The sequence below is a fragment of the Ursus americanus genome, chromosome 17 (assembly GCF_024610735.1).
Source record: "Ursus americanus isolate L20-20 chromosome 17, mUrsAme1.1.p, whole genome shotgun sequence".
Classification (NCBI taxonomy): domain Eukaryota; kingdom Metazoa; phylum Chordata; class Mammalia; order Carnivora; family Ursidae; genus Ursus; species Ursus americanus.
In genome coordinates, this window is record NC_142143.1 from 45,240,981 (window position 1) to 45,255,786 (window position 14,806).

Genomic DNA, 14,806 nt, shown 5'->3' on the forward strand with positions numbered 1-14,806 from the left:
CTGAGCCTTTGCGGTATTCACCACATCCAGATACAACTGTTCTTTGTATTGTCCTCTGATCTTCCCTGGCTACCTAGAAATTCCTTGGGCGAAGGGGCCGTGTCTTACTCACCTTTGCCTGCCTCCCACAAGGCTGCAACAGCAACTCTAAGAGGTCTCTGAGTTGAATGGGTGTCCTTTAATACCTACATAAATCTTGTGTCCACAACCCAATCCCCGTCCCCCCCACCCCCCACATACCCAAGAAATTGAACCACTTAATGTTTTTAATTTAGATTGTGAGCCTTCAGGGAAGATTATCAGACTGGGCTCTCCATTTATGCATTCATTTAACAAATTTTTCTTGAGTACCTACTATATGCCAGTCCCTGGGGATGCAGAGTGAGGAAGGCAGACATGGGGCCTGTTCTCATGAATGACTAGTTACTATTCTGAGATAACTGCAAAATAAAGAGATTCTCTGGGTGCAAAGTGAGAGCTACAGAGGTTGCACATGACCAAATTGTACCCATCAGGGTCACCATGGGTGTAGGTACCATTCCCTCCATCCCACTGCAAACTGGTTAGTACAAAGGGCGACTTTCTTACACAATATTTTTAATAGTTTATGTTTATCGAGCAAACTGCTACCTGCTGAGCACTGTGGCTAAGGGCTTCACCTTATTTAATCCTATCAATAATCTTTGCAAGGTAGATAACTATTAAAATCTTTATTTCTCAATGCCATTAAGTAACTTGCGCAAGGACACTTCTACATATATATTTATCCATGTATTTATGTTTATTGGTACACTAAGTAGCTTGTCAGCAACATAACCTTTTAGCAGTTTTTAGTAGAATATTAAACTCTTTCTGAATCCTTTTAGAATAGGTCAGTCAGTGTAACAAGAGCAGAGATAGCCCACACACCGGGTCAGCCCTTAACAGGATATAGATTAAGGTCAGGAATATCTTCTCCTGGGAAGGGCCACCTGCGGAACACTGGTGGGTCAGAGGAAGTAAGCTGAGTCTCCCGGCTATCTGTCTATGAATTGCAGCTAGGAAGGGAATATTGCAGCTTCTCCCTCACTGACACTTCTCTGCTTAGAGAGGGTGAACTTTAAATTAATAAATGATTAACCTTCACCTTTTACTGTACACTTACTGTAAATGTTACCCTGTTTGATAAAAGTTCTCTTTATTCATTAAAACAACCATTACACTTTACCTTTGAAAGAAAGTGAATACCTATTTCCCCATTTGCACAAACAGTACTAAATATCAAAGGGAAAAAAGGGATTTGGGGATTAATGGAAGTCCCTCTGGGATCTTCCGAAGCCACAGATAAGGAATTAGGTCCAGTTAAGGCATCCACACAGAACTTGCAGCCAAGGGCCATATGCATGTGGAGGCTGATGAATTTCACTTGGGGGGGGCGGGGCAGTATAAACAAAAACTGGCAGAATAATATTTCTGAAATGAACATGTTCTGTACTCATTTCTCTAAACATCTTCTGAAAAACTAGTTAGTGTCTATTAAAGCGGTAGTATTTAAATGCCTAAAGTGTTGGGGCGCTTGGGTGGCTCAGTCAGTTAAGCATCTGCCTTCAGCTCAGGTCATGATCTCCCTCTCCCTCTTCTCCCCGCTTCTCCCTCTCCCTCTCCCTCTCTCCATTGCTCATACCCTGTCTCTCTTTCTCTCAAATAAATAAATAAAATATTTTTTAAAAATACCTAAAGTGCATAAGGATGCAAACTAGGGCGTCTATCAGCAAATAAATGAAGAAAAGCATTTTTGATCAATTTCTCTAAAGACTTTTGGGGGAGGGTGATAGAAAACATCATCACTGTTCATTACAAATTTAAGTCTATTTACCTTGTTGGGTTTTTTGGGAATAGCCCTTCTTGGAGAAGATGCACTAACAGCTCTGCTAAATTTGCTTTAAAAAAGAGAGAGAGAATGTTAATTACTATTCAAATGCCTCTCCAGGAGTTATAAGACAAAAGCCCAGGCTGCCACTAACACAGCAGTATGGCTTTTTGTTGTTGTTGTTGTTTTTGTGATACTGTGGTAATTTTAAAAAGGAAAAGTCAAGGCAATTGAGAGTTCCTTTTGTGGAAAAGAACCTTAGTAAGCATAAATGAATGCATTAAAATTTATATTTCTCTTTTTCTCATAATTAGACCCCAGGAAATGTGCATTTACCTCCTTAAGTAATGAAAAAAACAACCTAGAAGTTTTTTCCCTGAGAACCAAACATGGTTTTCTAAATTTAGAAACGACCACTTCTCCTCCTTAAAGGAGAAGTCATCCTTTGCTAAAACGTAACATTTCCTATAACACCTTGCTCTTAAACAGATACTTCATGTTTTGTTTCCTTTTTCAAGCAGCAACAGAAAAAATAAGAAAATCACCACATAAGGCAATTGTGTTCCAAAACATTCTAAAAAGAGAGGAGGGACCACATCACAGGAGAGTAACGGTTGCTGCTGCATCAGAAAGACCATCTCAGTGGATCTAGTTACAGAAAGGCCCCGTTCTCTCCTTCCTCCCGACTCCTGTGGCGCTTGGGGAGGGGAGGTACCTGATGGAGCTCGCTCCGCTGGCGGAGGACTTGCAACTACTGAGCCGCTTCAACCTGGCCAGCTTTCTGTTCCATATTTCTAACTCTTCTATCCTTTCTTCAAGGTTGTTGGTTAGTTTGCAGAGTTGCTTCACTGCACCCACATTTTCCATAAAGATCTGGTCCTAGAAATGAAACAGTACAGAGGGCATAAATCTACAGTGTGAGACCACCAGGGAACTGTCCACAGTCCATTCGAAGACAAGTGAAAGATACCACTGAAAATGATCATCCACATACACAACCTCGAGTTCATTCAAGATAAAACCAGAGAGGGTTGCAACTTAAAATGATCTCACTAAACTGCTGGCTGTGTAGTAAAACTGCTTGGGTTCAATTTGCAATAAAATGGAAATATGTCCTTGTAATCCAAGAGACAGAATAGAGCTGAAGGACGTTGTCAAGTTTGGAAGCTGAAGATTTATTTTGTATGGCCATTATACTATATTTAAAACTCATAAAGAGAAAGTCAGAACAGGCTTTGGAATGTTGATTCGTGTATACATCACTAAATCCTCGTAAGAAATGATTCTAGTTCTTCCTGGTAAAAATGTGCATCGAATTGCTCAGGTGAAGGAGAAAGGAACGAAGAGCTGGGATTTTCTCTGAGTTCTGCCGCTTACTAGATGTGAGGCCCCGCATCAAACAGGACCACTCTCTGAGAGTCAGGATCTTCATCTATGAACGAGAAGACAACTCTTGTGTGTTAACTTCTGCTTTAACACCCCATGAGCTATCCAGTACAATTCTATTTAGCCTAACTCCCAAACAAAATTGAAAACAATAACACTTACTTCTATCTGTTTGGAGAAGGTCACCAATGCACCAGAAAGAGCAAGAAAGGGAAACCAACCACAGCCAGAGTGTGCCAGCCATGCCTTCTCCCACCCACACACTTCGGTTGTCATAGAAACATGTGTGTCTCTCTCAGCCACAACAAAAACACTGGCAAGCTCTCATCAACTCACATCCTGATCCTGTGACTGCCCCTCCTCGCCCTCTCTCTGTTTACAAGTTCTGAAGGCCACAGAATTCTTTGGGGCTCACAGAGGCCTGTCCACTGTTGTAAAATGATGAGCTCAAGGCCAAAAGAAAAGGATTGTTTTGTAGTTGGGGTATCAAAGTCGGGGCTGTGTGTCTTTGAGATTCTCGTGATGCCAACTGAAGCTTTAAGGGTTTCAAATACTGTAAAACAACCTCTCAGAAAGGAATCAGAAGCTGAACATTACACACTCAAGGCTTAGTTTATGAAGTGTAAAGACACGCATACCAGTATAAAACACACCAGTAAAGGTAAATATGTAGTCCATTTCAAGATACTATACTACTGTACTATGATGGTATATAAATCCGTTTACTCTAGCAGAAAAGTTAAAGGACAGAAGTACTAAAAATAACTACAGCTACAATAATGGTTAATGGTACACACATAAAAAGAGGTATATTATGACATCAGAAATATAAAACATGGAGATGAAGTAAAAGGGTAGAGTTCTTGTATATGATCAAAATTCAGTTGTTATCAGCCTAAAATAAGCTATATCTATAAGATAGTTTATGTAAGCTTCATGTGACCACAAAGCAAAAACCTACAAAAGATAAAGAGAAGGGAGTCAAAGCATACTATTACAGAAAATCAGTTCACAAAGGAACACAGCAAAAGAGGAAGAAAGGAACAAGGGAACAGCCAAAAAACAATTACTAAGATGGCATTAGGAAGTCCTTACCTATTAATAATTACTTAAAATATAAATGGATTAAAATCTCCAATCAAAAGGCATAGAGGGAGTGAATGAATTAAAAAAGAAAAAAAAACAACGTTGCTATATGCTGCTCCCTACAAAAGATTCACACCAGCTTTAAAGACACACATATCTTAAGGAATGGAAAAGGATATTTCATGCAAATGGAAACCAAAAGAGAGCAGGGGTAGCTATACTTACATCAGACAAAATAATATTTAAGTCAAAAACTGTAACAAGAGACAAAGAAGATCATATACTGATAAAGGAATCAATTCATCGCTGACAAAGGGGGGTAGTCATCAGAATATGACACTGTAATTATATATCTCTATACTCTATATCTATCTCTCGAGAGAGAAAGAGAGAGAGATCCAACATCAGAGAACCTAAAATTAAGCAAATACTAACAGACCTGAAGGAAGAACTAGAAGCAATATAATAATAGTAGGGGACTTTAGTATTCTACTTTCAATAATGGATAGCTTATCCAGACAGGAAATCAGTAAGGAAACATTGAACTTGAACTATGCAGTAGACTAAATGGACCTAACCAACATATCAGAAATCCCACCTAACAGAGCAGAATACACAGTCTTCTCAAATGCATACAGAACATTCTCAAGGCTAGATTATATGTTAGGTCACAAAACAAGCCTTACAAATTTAAGAAGATTAAAATCATACCAAGTATCTTTTCTGACCACAATGGTATGAAACTAGAAATTCATAACAGGAGGAAAACTTGAAAATTCACAAGTAGTGGAAATTAAACAATATATGCTTGCAAAACTAGTGGGTTAAAGAGGAATTCAAAAGGGAAATAAAATACCTTGAAACTAATAAAAATGGAAATGCAATATAATATAACTTACAGGATATAGCAAAAGTAGTTCTTTTTTTTCTTTAAAGATTTTATTTATTTATTTGTCAGAGAAAGAGAGAGGGAGAGAGAAAGGCAGGCAGAGAGAGAAGCAGACTCCCCATTGAGCAAGGAGCCCGATGTGGGACTCAATCCCAGGGTCCTGGGGTCATGACTTGAGCTAAAGGCAGGCTGCTTAATCGACTGAGCCACCCAGGTATCCCAGCAAATGTAGTTCTAAGGGAATTTTATAGCAATAAACACCCACATTAAGAAGGAAAAAGAAAGATCTCAAATAAACAACCTAACTTTACACTCAAGGAACTATAAAAAGAACAAACTCAGATGTAGAAGGAAAGAAATAACAAAGATCAGAGCAAAAATAAATGACATAGAGACCAGAAACACTATGGAAAAGATCAACAAAAGTAAGAGCTAGTTTTTTGAAAAGATAAACAAAATTGACAAACCTTTAGCTAGATTAAGGAACAAAAAGAGGGAAAACTCAAATAACTAAAATCAGAAAGGAGAGGTGACTTTACAACAGATACCACAAAAATACTAAGTATCCTAAGAAACTACTATGAACAATTATACTTCAACAAATTGGATAAGTTAGAAGAAATGGATATTCTTAGAAACATACAACCTACCAAGACTGAATTATGAAGAAATAGAAAATCTAACAGGCCAATTAAGAAAAAGAGATTGAATCAATAATCAAAAACATCCCAACAAACCAAAGTCCAGGACCAGACAGCTTCACTGGGGAATTTACCACATGCTTAAAGAAGAATCAACACAAATCCTTTTCAAACTCTCCCAAAAAACTGAAGAGGAGGGAACACTTCCAAACTCATTTTAAAAGGCCAGCATTACCCTGATACCAAAGTCAGATAAAGACATTACAAAAAAAGATAATTACAGGCAATTATCTCTGATAAACATGGATACTCAATAATACATTAAAAGGGTTATACACCATGATCAAGTGAGATTTATTCCTGGGATGCAAAAATGGTTCAACATATGCAAATCAATCAATGTGATATACCACATTAATAAAATCGTATGATCATCTCAATAGATGTAGAAAAAGCACTTGACAAAATTCAGTATCTTTTCATGAAAAAACCTCTCAACAAAGTATAGATGGACTATACCTCAACATACTAAAAACCCTAGATGATAAGTTCATACCTAACATTACACTCAATGATGAAAAGCTAAAAGTTTTTCCTCTAAGACCAAGAACAAGACAAGGAAGCTCACGGCCCCCCATTTCTATTCAACATAATACTGGAAGTCCTAGACAAAGCAATTAGACAAGAAAAAGAAATAGAAGTTATCCAAATTAGAAAGGAAAAAAACTGAATCTGTTGCAGATGATATGATTTTATACATAGAAAGTCCTAAAGATTCCACCAAAAACTGTTAAAATTAATAAATTTAGTAAAGTTGCAGGATACAAAATAACTATGCAAAAATTAGGTGCATTTTTATACACTAACAATAAACTATTTGAAAAAGAAATAAAGAATCCCATTTACAATACCATCAAAAACAATAAATACTTAGGAATAAATTTATCCAGGAGGTGAAAGATCTGCACATTGAAAATTACAAGACATCAATGAAAGAAACTGAAGACACAACTACATGGAAAGATACTCTATGTTCTTGGATCAGAAAAATTAATATTGTTAAAATGTCCATACTTTTCAAAGCCATCTATAGATCCAATGTAATCCATATCAAAATTCCAATGGCATCTTTCACAGAAACAGAAAAAAAAATCCTAAAATTTGTATGGAACCACAAAAGATCCCCAATATCCAAAGTAACCCCCAGAAAGAACAATGCTGGAGGCATTACACTTCCTGATTTCAAATTATATTATAAAGGTATAGTGATCAAAACAGTACTAGCATAAGAATAGACATATAGACCAATGGAATAGAATTGAGAGCCCAGAAATAGACTCAGACATATCTGGTCAACTAAAATTTGACATGGGAGCCAAGAGTACTTAATGAGAAAAAGATAGTTTCTTTAACAGTGTTGGGAAAATTGGATATTCACATGCAAAAGTATGAAATTGGACGTCTAGCTTATACCACTCACAAAAATTAACTCTAAATAGGTTAAAGACTTAAATGTAGACCTAAGACCATAAAATTCCTAGAAGAAAACATAGGGAAAGAATTTCTTGACATCAGTCTTAGGAAACATTGTTTTGGATCTGACACCAAAAGCACAAGCAACAAAAGCAAAAATAAACAAGTGGGACTACATCAAACTAAAGAGTGTTTGTACGGAAAAAGAAACAATCAACAAAAGTAAAAGGCAACCTGAAGAATGGAAGAAAATATTTGCAAACCATACATCTGATAAGGGGTTAATATTCAAAATATATAAGGAACTCGCGCACCTCAATAGCAAAACACAAATAATTTAACTAAAATGTGCAGAGGACATGAATAAACATTTTTCCAAAGAAGATATACAAACGGCCAAAAGGAAATGAAAGGATGCTCCATATCACTAATCGTCAGGGAAATGCAAACCCAAACTACAGTGAGATATCATCACGTACCTGTTAGGATGGCTATTTTTAAAAAGGCAGGGAAAAGATAACAAGTGTTGGTGAGGGTATGGGAAAAAGGGCACCCTTGTACACTGCTGGTAGAGGTGTCATTGGTTCAGGCACTATGGAAAACAGCATGGAGATCCCCCCAGAACTTCTGGGTGTATGGCTGAAGGACATGAAATCACTGTCTCTAAATCACTGTCTCTAAGAGATATCTGTACCCCTCTGTTCATTGCAGCAATATTCACAATAGCCAAGATATGGAAACAATCTAAGTATCCACTGATAGAAGAATGGATAAAGAAAATGGGATACACACACACACACACACACACACACACACACACACAAATGGGATATTATTCAGCTATAATAAAGAAGGAAATCCTGCCATTTGTGACAACATGGATGGAATTGAGGGCTTGTGCTAACTGAAATAAGTGAGAAACAGAAAGACTGTGTGGTGTCACTTATATGTGGAAACTAAAAAAGCCAAACTCAGAGAAGTTTATCTTATTTCTCGATATCTTATATCTCAATAAAGTCAACAAATTCAGTTTGTAAGGAAGGATAGTTGGTGGGAGAATTGAATAAAATAAGATAGGACACAAATTGAAAACTGGCAAATCTGGGTGAAGTATATACATGGATTTCACTATTATTCTAAGTTTGCATATATTTGAAATTTTTTATTAAAAATGTTAATAAAGAAATAAATCAGAAAACAAAAACCGAAAATTTCCAGACAAAAGCTCTTTAAAATTTTCTAATTCTGGTACAAATATTCCTTTACTTCTAAATTTGTTTTAATAAAAATAAGGCAGAAATAATGAAGACAAGAATAACATTCTATGGCTCTAAATCACAGTAAATGTCATATGACCATTCACTATGTTTATGCTGTACAAAGCCTTACACTCTAATTATAACTGGTCATTATGTCCAAGCAGTGGTCCCAAACAGATTCCCAGCCATCATCTCTGACTCCTCCCCATCTGCTCCCCCAGGGGCAATCCACCATGCTGTGCTATCAGCTCAGTTTCCCAAATCTCCTGAATCCACCCACTTTTCTCCATCCTCACTGGCACTACTATACCTAATATTCTTTTTTATTTTTCTTGGCAACCAGCTTCTTCTTTTTTTGATGTTTGCCTGAAAGCATGAATTTGTGATTTAGCCCAAACGAGAGCAGACCATGGAGGAAGATACTTAAGTCCCCTCTGAAGCAAGCATTCTGCAATATCTACCCAACAGGACTTTCAATGCTGCCTCATGAGATATGAGCAACTGGCTGCGATTGTCCAGTTACTTGTAAATAATGATGACAAGCCAGCTCTGATTTCTCCAGCTCAAATTTGCTGGCACCATACATCTTCCAGGTAGATCCAGTAGGCGAGAAGATAATTCATGTGTTTTCCTATTTAAGAGGACATAAAGGTAGAGAGGAAATTTACTACTACCTTCCTGGTTATAATTATGGCCCTGACTTTATGGATCCAATGGAAAATTACCAAAAAATAAATTTCTAGGACATTATGTTATAGGGATTGACTCTGACTAAAATTCTTCTGACTTCCGTCCTCTCACACCATACTGACGCCAGTATAAATATGTTCAAAAAATAATAATCCAGAATTTTCTGAAAGTGTTCTTTTCTATGCAAGTGATAAGGTCTGTGACTTCACTTGAACCATGAACATACAACCAGATGCCTGGGAACTTTGTTTAAATACACACATCCGGGTCCCATGTAAAGGTTTGTATTCATTAGGACTCAGATGGGCATAAGTCTGGGGCATTTTGAAAAGCTTTCCCCATCTAATACCCAGTGTTGGTTTATAACTATTTTATAATTGAACTTAATTTAATTATTCATCTCTGTCCAGTTATCATTAACAATGTTAAAGGGGACCCACTATCTTGGCTGAAATGTACCTTTACAATTGTGATGCAAAAATGATTAAACCCCCTTGCCACCAAAAACTGCTCATGAGACTCTGGGGGGGAAATAGGAACTACTTCAAATCACACAAGAATCTTGTACCCATTTATGACTTGCTTTGGGGTGAAGGTACAAATGGACAGCATGACATATTTTCTGAAGGACACGTGGAGCAGTTTGGCAAGTATATGACACATGAACAGGAAGCATTATGAAATCAGGGCCATTACTGAGCTTAGAGCAGGTCCCTTACCTAAGCCTTCTCCTTCACCATAGACTCTGTGCTCTAGTCACGTTGAACCATTTGCCCTTTGTCGAACATCTCAAGCTTTCTCTAGTTTCTGGAGCTAGCAGAGAATAGGCTGCTCCCTCTACCTGAACCACTCGTCTCCCCCACCTCCCACTTCCCTTCCGCTTGGTGTCATATTTACCCATATGATAAACACCCAGCGACACATCGTGTCCACAGTCAGTTCGCAGTACAGAGCAGGAACTCAGTATGTATTACACGAGTGAATGCTCTTACAAGGACTGTTCATGTCATGCAGCATTGGGAGGCCATAGCACAGTTCTCTAGCGAAATGAAGAGAGTGGCCAAACTTCTAGCTTATTCTTTTATTTGAGGCTGCTCTCAGAAAAGCAGAAAGACTGAGGTCCAAATTCCACTTCCGTATTAGGAAATATCCATGGAAATTTGGGTGAATTAAACAAAGAGATAACAGTGTTTCACATCCTCAGTGCAGCCGGGGATGGGAAGCTGGTTTGACTCTAGCCAGCAAACTGGTTTCCACTCTGATCAGGTCCTTTCCACTTCGGGAGGGTTTGGCTCGGGAAATGGGTAAAAGTTCCTTCAGTGCACCCTCGCTCCCTAGATAAGCCTTGAAGAATGCAGTGTGCAAGCTCTGGGCCCCCTCACCCTGTCCTCCAACAATACTTAGTAAGGGAACTCAGCCTGATCGCAAAGAAAGCTTGGAGAAGTTGAAACAGGCTGTTATTTCTTCCCCAGTTAGAGTCACAGACATGAAAATTTCTCCTCGTGGCATCTGATGTTGCATGGACTAATGTTTTATAATAAAATCATGGGAGGGGCACCTGGGCGGCTCAGTCAGTTAAGCATCTGCCTTGGGCTCAGGTCATGGTCCTGGGGTTCCTGGGATTGAGCCCCGTGTCTGGCTTCCTGCTCAGTGGGGGGTCTGCTTCTCCCTTCTCCCTCTCCTTCTGTCCCTCCCACTCCCCCTGCTCATGTTCTCTCTCTTTCAAATAAATAAATAAAATCTTAAAAAAAAAAAAACAAACTTTTCCCTATAATAAAATCATGGGAATACTATAGCCTGCAATTGAGCATCACGAGAATGACTGCCAATGGGAGAAAAACTGTCTTTAGCCAATGGATGTGCTTGGCAATTATTTGGGCTTTGAATAAACTCGGCTTTAGATCTTCATCCAGGCCTTGATATGGATTTAAAATAATAGAATCCCTAAGCCAGAAAAGCAGACTGCTGAGTTACACTTTGGTAAATAAAGCATAAAATTCCAGGTATTAAATCAGGGGCTTGAATAAACAGGCCTGATTTTCAAAGTATTGCCACCACCTGGGGCCACAATATTTAAATTGCAGTTTTAGGTGTCTGGAACGATGTCTCCTTTTCCCAACATTTTATTACAAAAATTTCCAAGCGTATGGAAAAGTTTTCAAAACTGTACAGTAAATGCCCATAAACCTACCACTTAAATTCCACAATTAGCTCCAGCCATCCATCCAACCGTCTTGTTTAAATGCATGTGTTAAAATAAAAAACAAATGGAGACCAGCCTTGAAAATTCCCTGAGCAGACAAAACTAGTGTAGTCATATAAACAAAGCTTAATCTGACTTATTTTACACAACTAACTTGACCTGTATCATCTCTTGCTTGTGCGTATGGAAATCATAAGCAAAACCTGAACTGCTTCCCGAGGTTGATATGAAGTAACCACTGACCCATTTCCAATCACTTAAGAAATTCTAATATGATAACCAACCACAGTGAAGAATAAACAGGCACTACTTTCTCTGTCTACAAGCTGCTTCCTCAACTGCCTTATTCCATGTTTTGGTTTCAGTTTGCAAACTGTCTTTTCTGTGTGTGCACAGTAAAGTCTTACTAATTACCACCCTGGTGATCCATTGGTTTTACTTCTGTTAGTTCTGAACTTTTAACACATGAAAAAAAAATGAGCAGTAACTTTTTTAAAGAAGACATAATTACAAAAAGAAGTTTTCCAAGAAAACAATAGATTTCCTATTTCTCTTTGAAACGTTTACCAGAAACAAGAGGATCTTCTCCCTGCTTCTGGTGTGAGGAGCTCGTAAGAAGGAAGAAGATGGCCTACGAACAGGTGATCAGTTGTTAAAACAGCCAGCGTTGGTTTTAATAAAATACTAGCTCTAAAGGAATCATTCAGCTTGGAGTCAAATCAATCTTGTGAGCGCAACAGAGAACGCTTTCCCCCTACAGGACACTTACCGCCACAAGCAGTAAATGAGTTCTGAAACCTCCCTTGGCGAGAAAAGACTGGATTTTTAAATCAACTGGACATTTAAAAGCCCCATTTGGGGTGCAGGGGAGTGGGAGGCACAGGCTCCCAGTTACGGAATGGAGAAGGCATGGAAATAAAGGAGATACAGTCAGTGGCGTTGTAATAGTGTTGTGTGGTGACAGAGGGCAACTACACCTGTGCTGAGTGTAGCATGACCCACAAACGTGTTGAATCCCTACGTCGTACCCCTGAAACTAACGTAACATTGTGTGTCAGCTATACCTAAATTTAAAAATGTAAAAACAAACGAACAAACCAATAAATAAATAATTGCTTCCATTTAGATTCTGGGCTAACCATATGAGCTCAAACTGATAGAATTTTTTTTACCACTCAGTTGTTCTGAATAAAAAAATAGTATATGTCATTCTATTAAAAAAACATAAATCATTTCAAAGACACCTGAGGTGGTAGCATCTCTGACTGACATCTGGAAAAAAATTTCCTAACAATTAACCATTTATTAGGTTATACTATATTATAGACCTAAAAGTGGTGGTCTTAAGAAAATTTTTATTAACCAAAATCATTTATAAAAGCAATTGTTTCAGTGGGGGAAAAAGTGACCAAGGTAGAATTTCAACTTGCCATACTGAAGTCATTTTTACTGAGAACTGTAAAGAATAAAATAATTTGTTCTGGATAGCTGTGAAAGTGACCTCATTATCCCCAAAACTTGCTGAGCCAAGCTTTGGACAAAAGTCTTATCTGATGTCGAAATTCATGCGCTTAACCACTTTGCCATGCACTATGGGTGATTCCTCAATTATTAAAATCAACAACATTTTGTTAACATTCATTTTCTCCTCATCTCATCTCTTTCCTCCTCATGTCCATATCCATCCTCTCTGCTCACTTAACTTTTTGACACTGTGCTTACTCCATACTCTGCTTTAGCCCAACCTTCTTGGCCTTCCCAGGCCTTTTCCTTCCCTCTCCTGGTCCTAACTGACAGGAATCTGAGCTTTTCATCTACTTGCTTCTCATTCCGTAAGAACTGAAAGCCTCCAGGCCAGGCGGGTAACAGGAAGCAGTGATGGGAGGGCCCATGAAGTCCTTCTAAAAGGGAGCCACTCCTCAGCCTCATGTCGCCAGATCCAATGGTTTGAGGGAACCAGAAGTCCAGAATTTGTGTGAGGACCTCCTCCTCATTTTTAAAAATAGGCAACAAATTTGAAAATTTTAAAACACCATGAGGAAAAAAAAAAAGTCTTCAGGCCAGACTTGGCCACAGGTTTCTGATCTGTGACCTGCATCCATAACCTTTCCCTAATGAATGAATACCTTCACCATGCTGCAGCTTCCCCTCGGGCCCCAGCTGCTCTCCCAGCTTCCACACACCCGGTCACCTCTGGACATTTTCATCTGAATATTCAGCTGACATCTCAAACTCAAAATTGAACTCGTTTTCCCAGCAGAAAACCACTTTTCTGTCAGACTTCCTTATTTTAATGGAATCACTTCTCTACCTTTCAGTGAGATTCAGAAACTCAGCCATTAACTTAAACACATCCTTACTGAGAACCCACAATGTACAGATACGGTGCTAAACAACACAGGATGGACAAGGCACATTCTCTGACCTTGAGAAGCTCACAGTCTAGCGGAAGAGATATGGAATAGAAAGGGAATGACAACACAGTGTGACAAATGCCCTAGAAGATGTATATTCAGGTGCCTGAGCCAACATAGAGACAGGAGCGATCAAGACATCACAGAATTTATTAATTCATTTAGCCAATATTTGTTGAATTCTTATAGTGCTCTAAGTCCTGGGGTTGAAGCCACAAATAAAGTATTGGAGATATAGCTTTGAAAAATATAGAAGATTTTGGGGTCACACAATGAGCCGGGGAGGCTGGTAAAGAATAAATAGGCAAATAAGATCATTCCAGCTTGGGACAGAACTCTCCAGATCGCCGTGAAGCAGTCTGCAGTGTGTGCCCTGTGCAGAGGTCCGGCTGAGGGGGCGGGTGGGGTCTGCAGCAGAGAGAGGAGACCCGTCTCTCTAATTACAGCAAGGGCACTACGCACGCTCTCCGTAGCCCTGCATCTTACAAAAAAGTGAAGCCAAGTGATGCGGAGACTGTTCTAGATGAGGTGATCGGGAGGGTCTTGGCACTGAAATTCAAATGGCAAGATCATCTAAAGGGAGAGTCTTCAGGGCAGAGAACACTCAACACAACAGCTCTGAGGCAGAAACAAACCCGGCGAGCGTGAGAACAGAACAGAGCTGGTGGCAGAGGGGCTAGCAAACCAAAGGTGCCGGCGTGAGCACAGACGTCCTGTTCTGAAGGCATCTGGGGCCTGGCGGGCTTGGTGTATTAGGAAACAAGTTAGAAAGAGAAGAGATTCCATCCAGATGGTGGAGGGGTGATAATAAGCCAATGAAGAGCCAAAGGGGGTAAGGGAGATTGTACGATCAGAGATGTTTAGTTTTGTTTTTGTTTTAGGGAGAAAACTGGGAAGCATAAAAAGAATAAAGAGG

The 14,806-nt window shown here is 38.9% G+C and overlaps 1 protein-coding gene across 4 annotated transcripts in view; it reads right to left on the reverse strand.

The window, feature by feature from the left end:
* Positions 1-14,806, reverse strand: part of MYRFL (myelin regulatory factor like) — a 129,160-nt gene that overhangs the window by 20,892 nt on the left and 93,462 nt on the right. For all 4 annotated transcript variants that reach the window (XM_087868926.1, XM_087868927.1, XM_087868928.1 and 1 more), the window contains 2 exons: positions 2,565-2,728; positions 1,856-1,919 (listed from right to left, as the gene is read on the reverse strand). In XM_087868926.1, the coding sequence (XP_087725052.1) occupies positions 1,856-1,919; positions 2,565-2,728 (228 nt within the window). The remainder of the gene's footprint in view (positions 1-1,855; positions 1,920-2,564; positions 2,729-14,806) is intronic.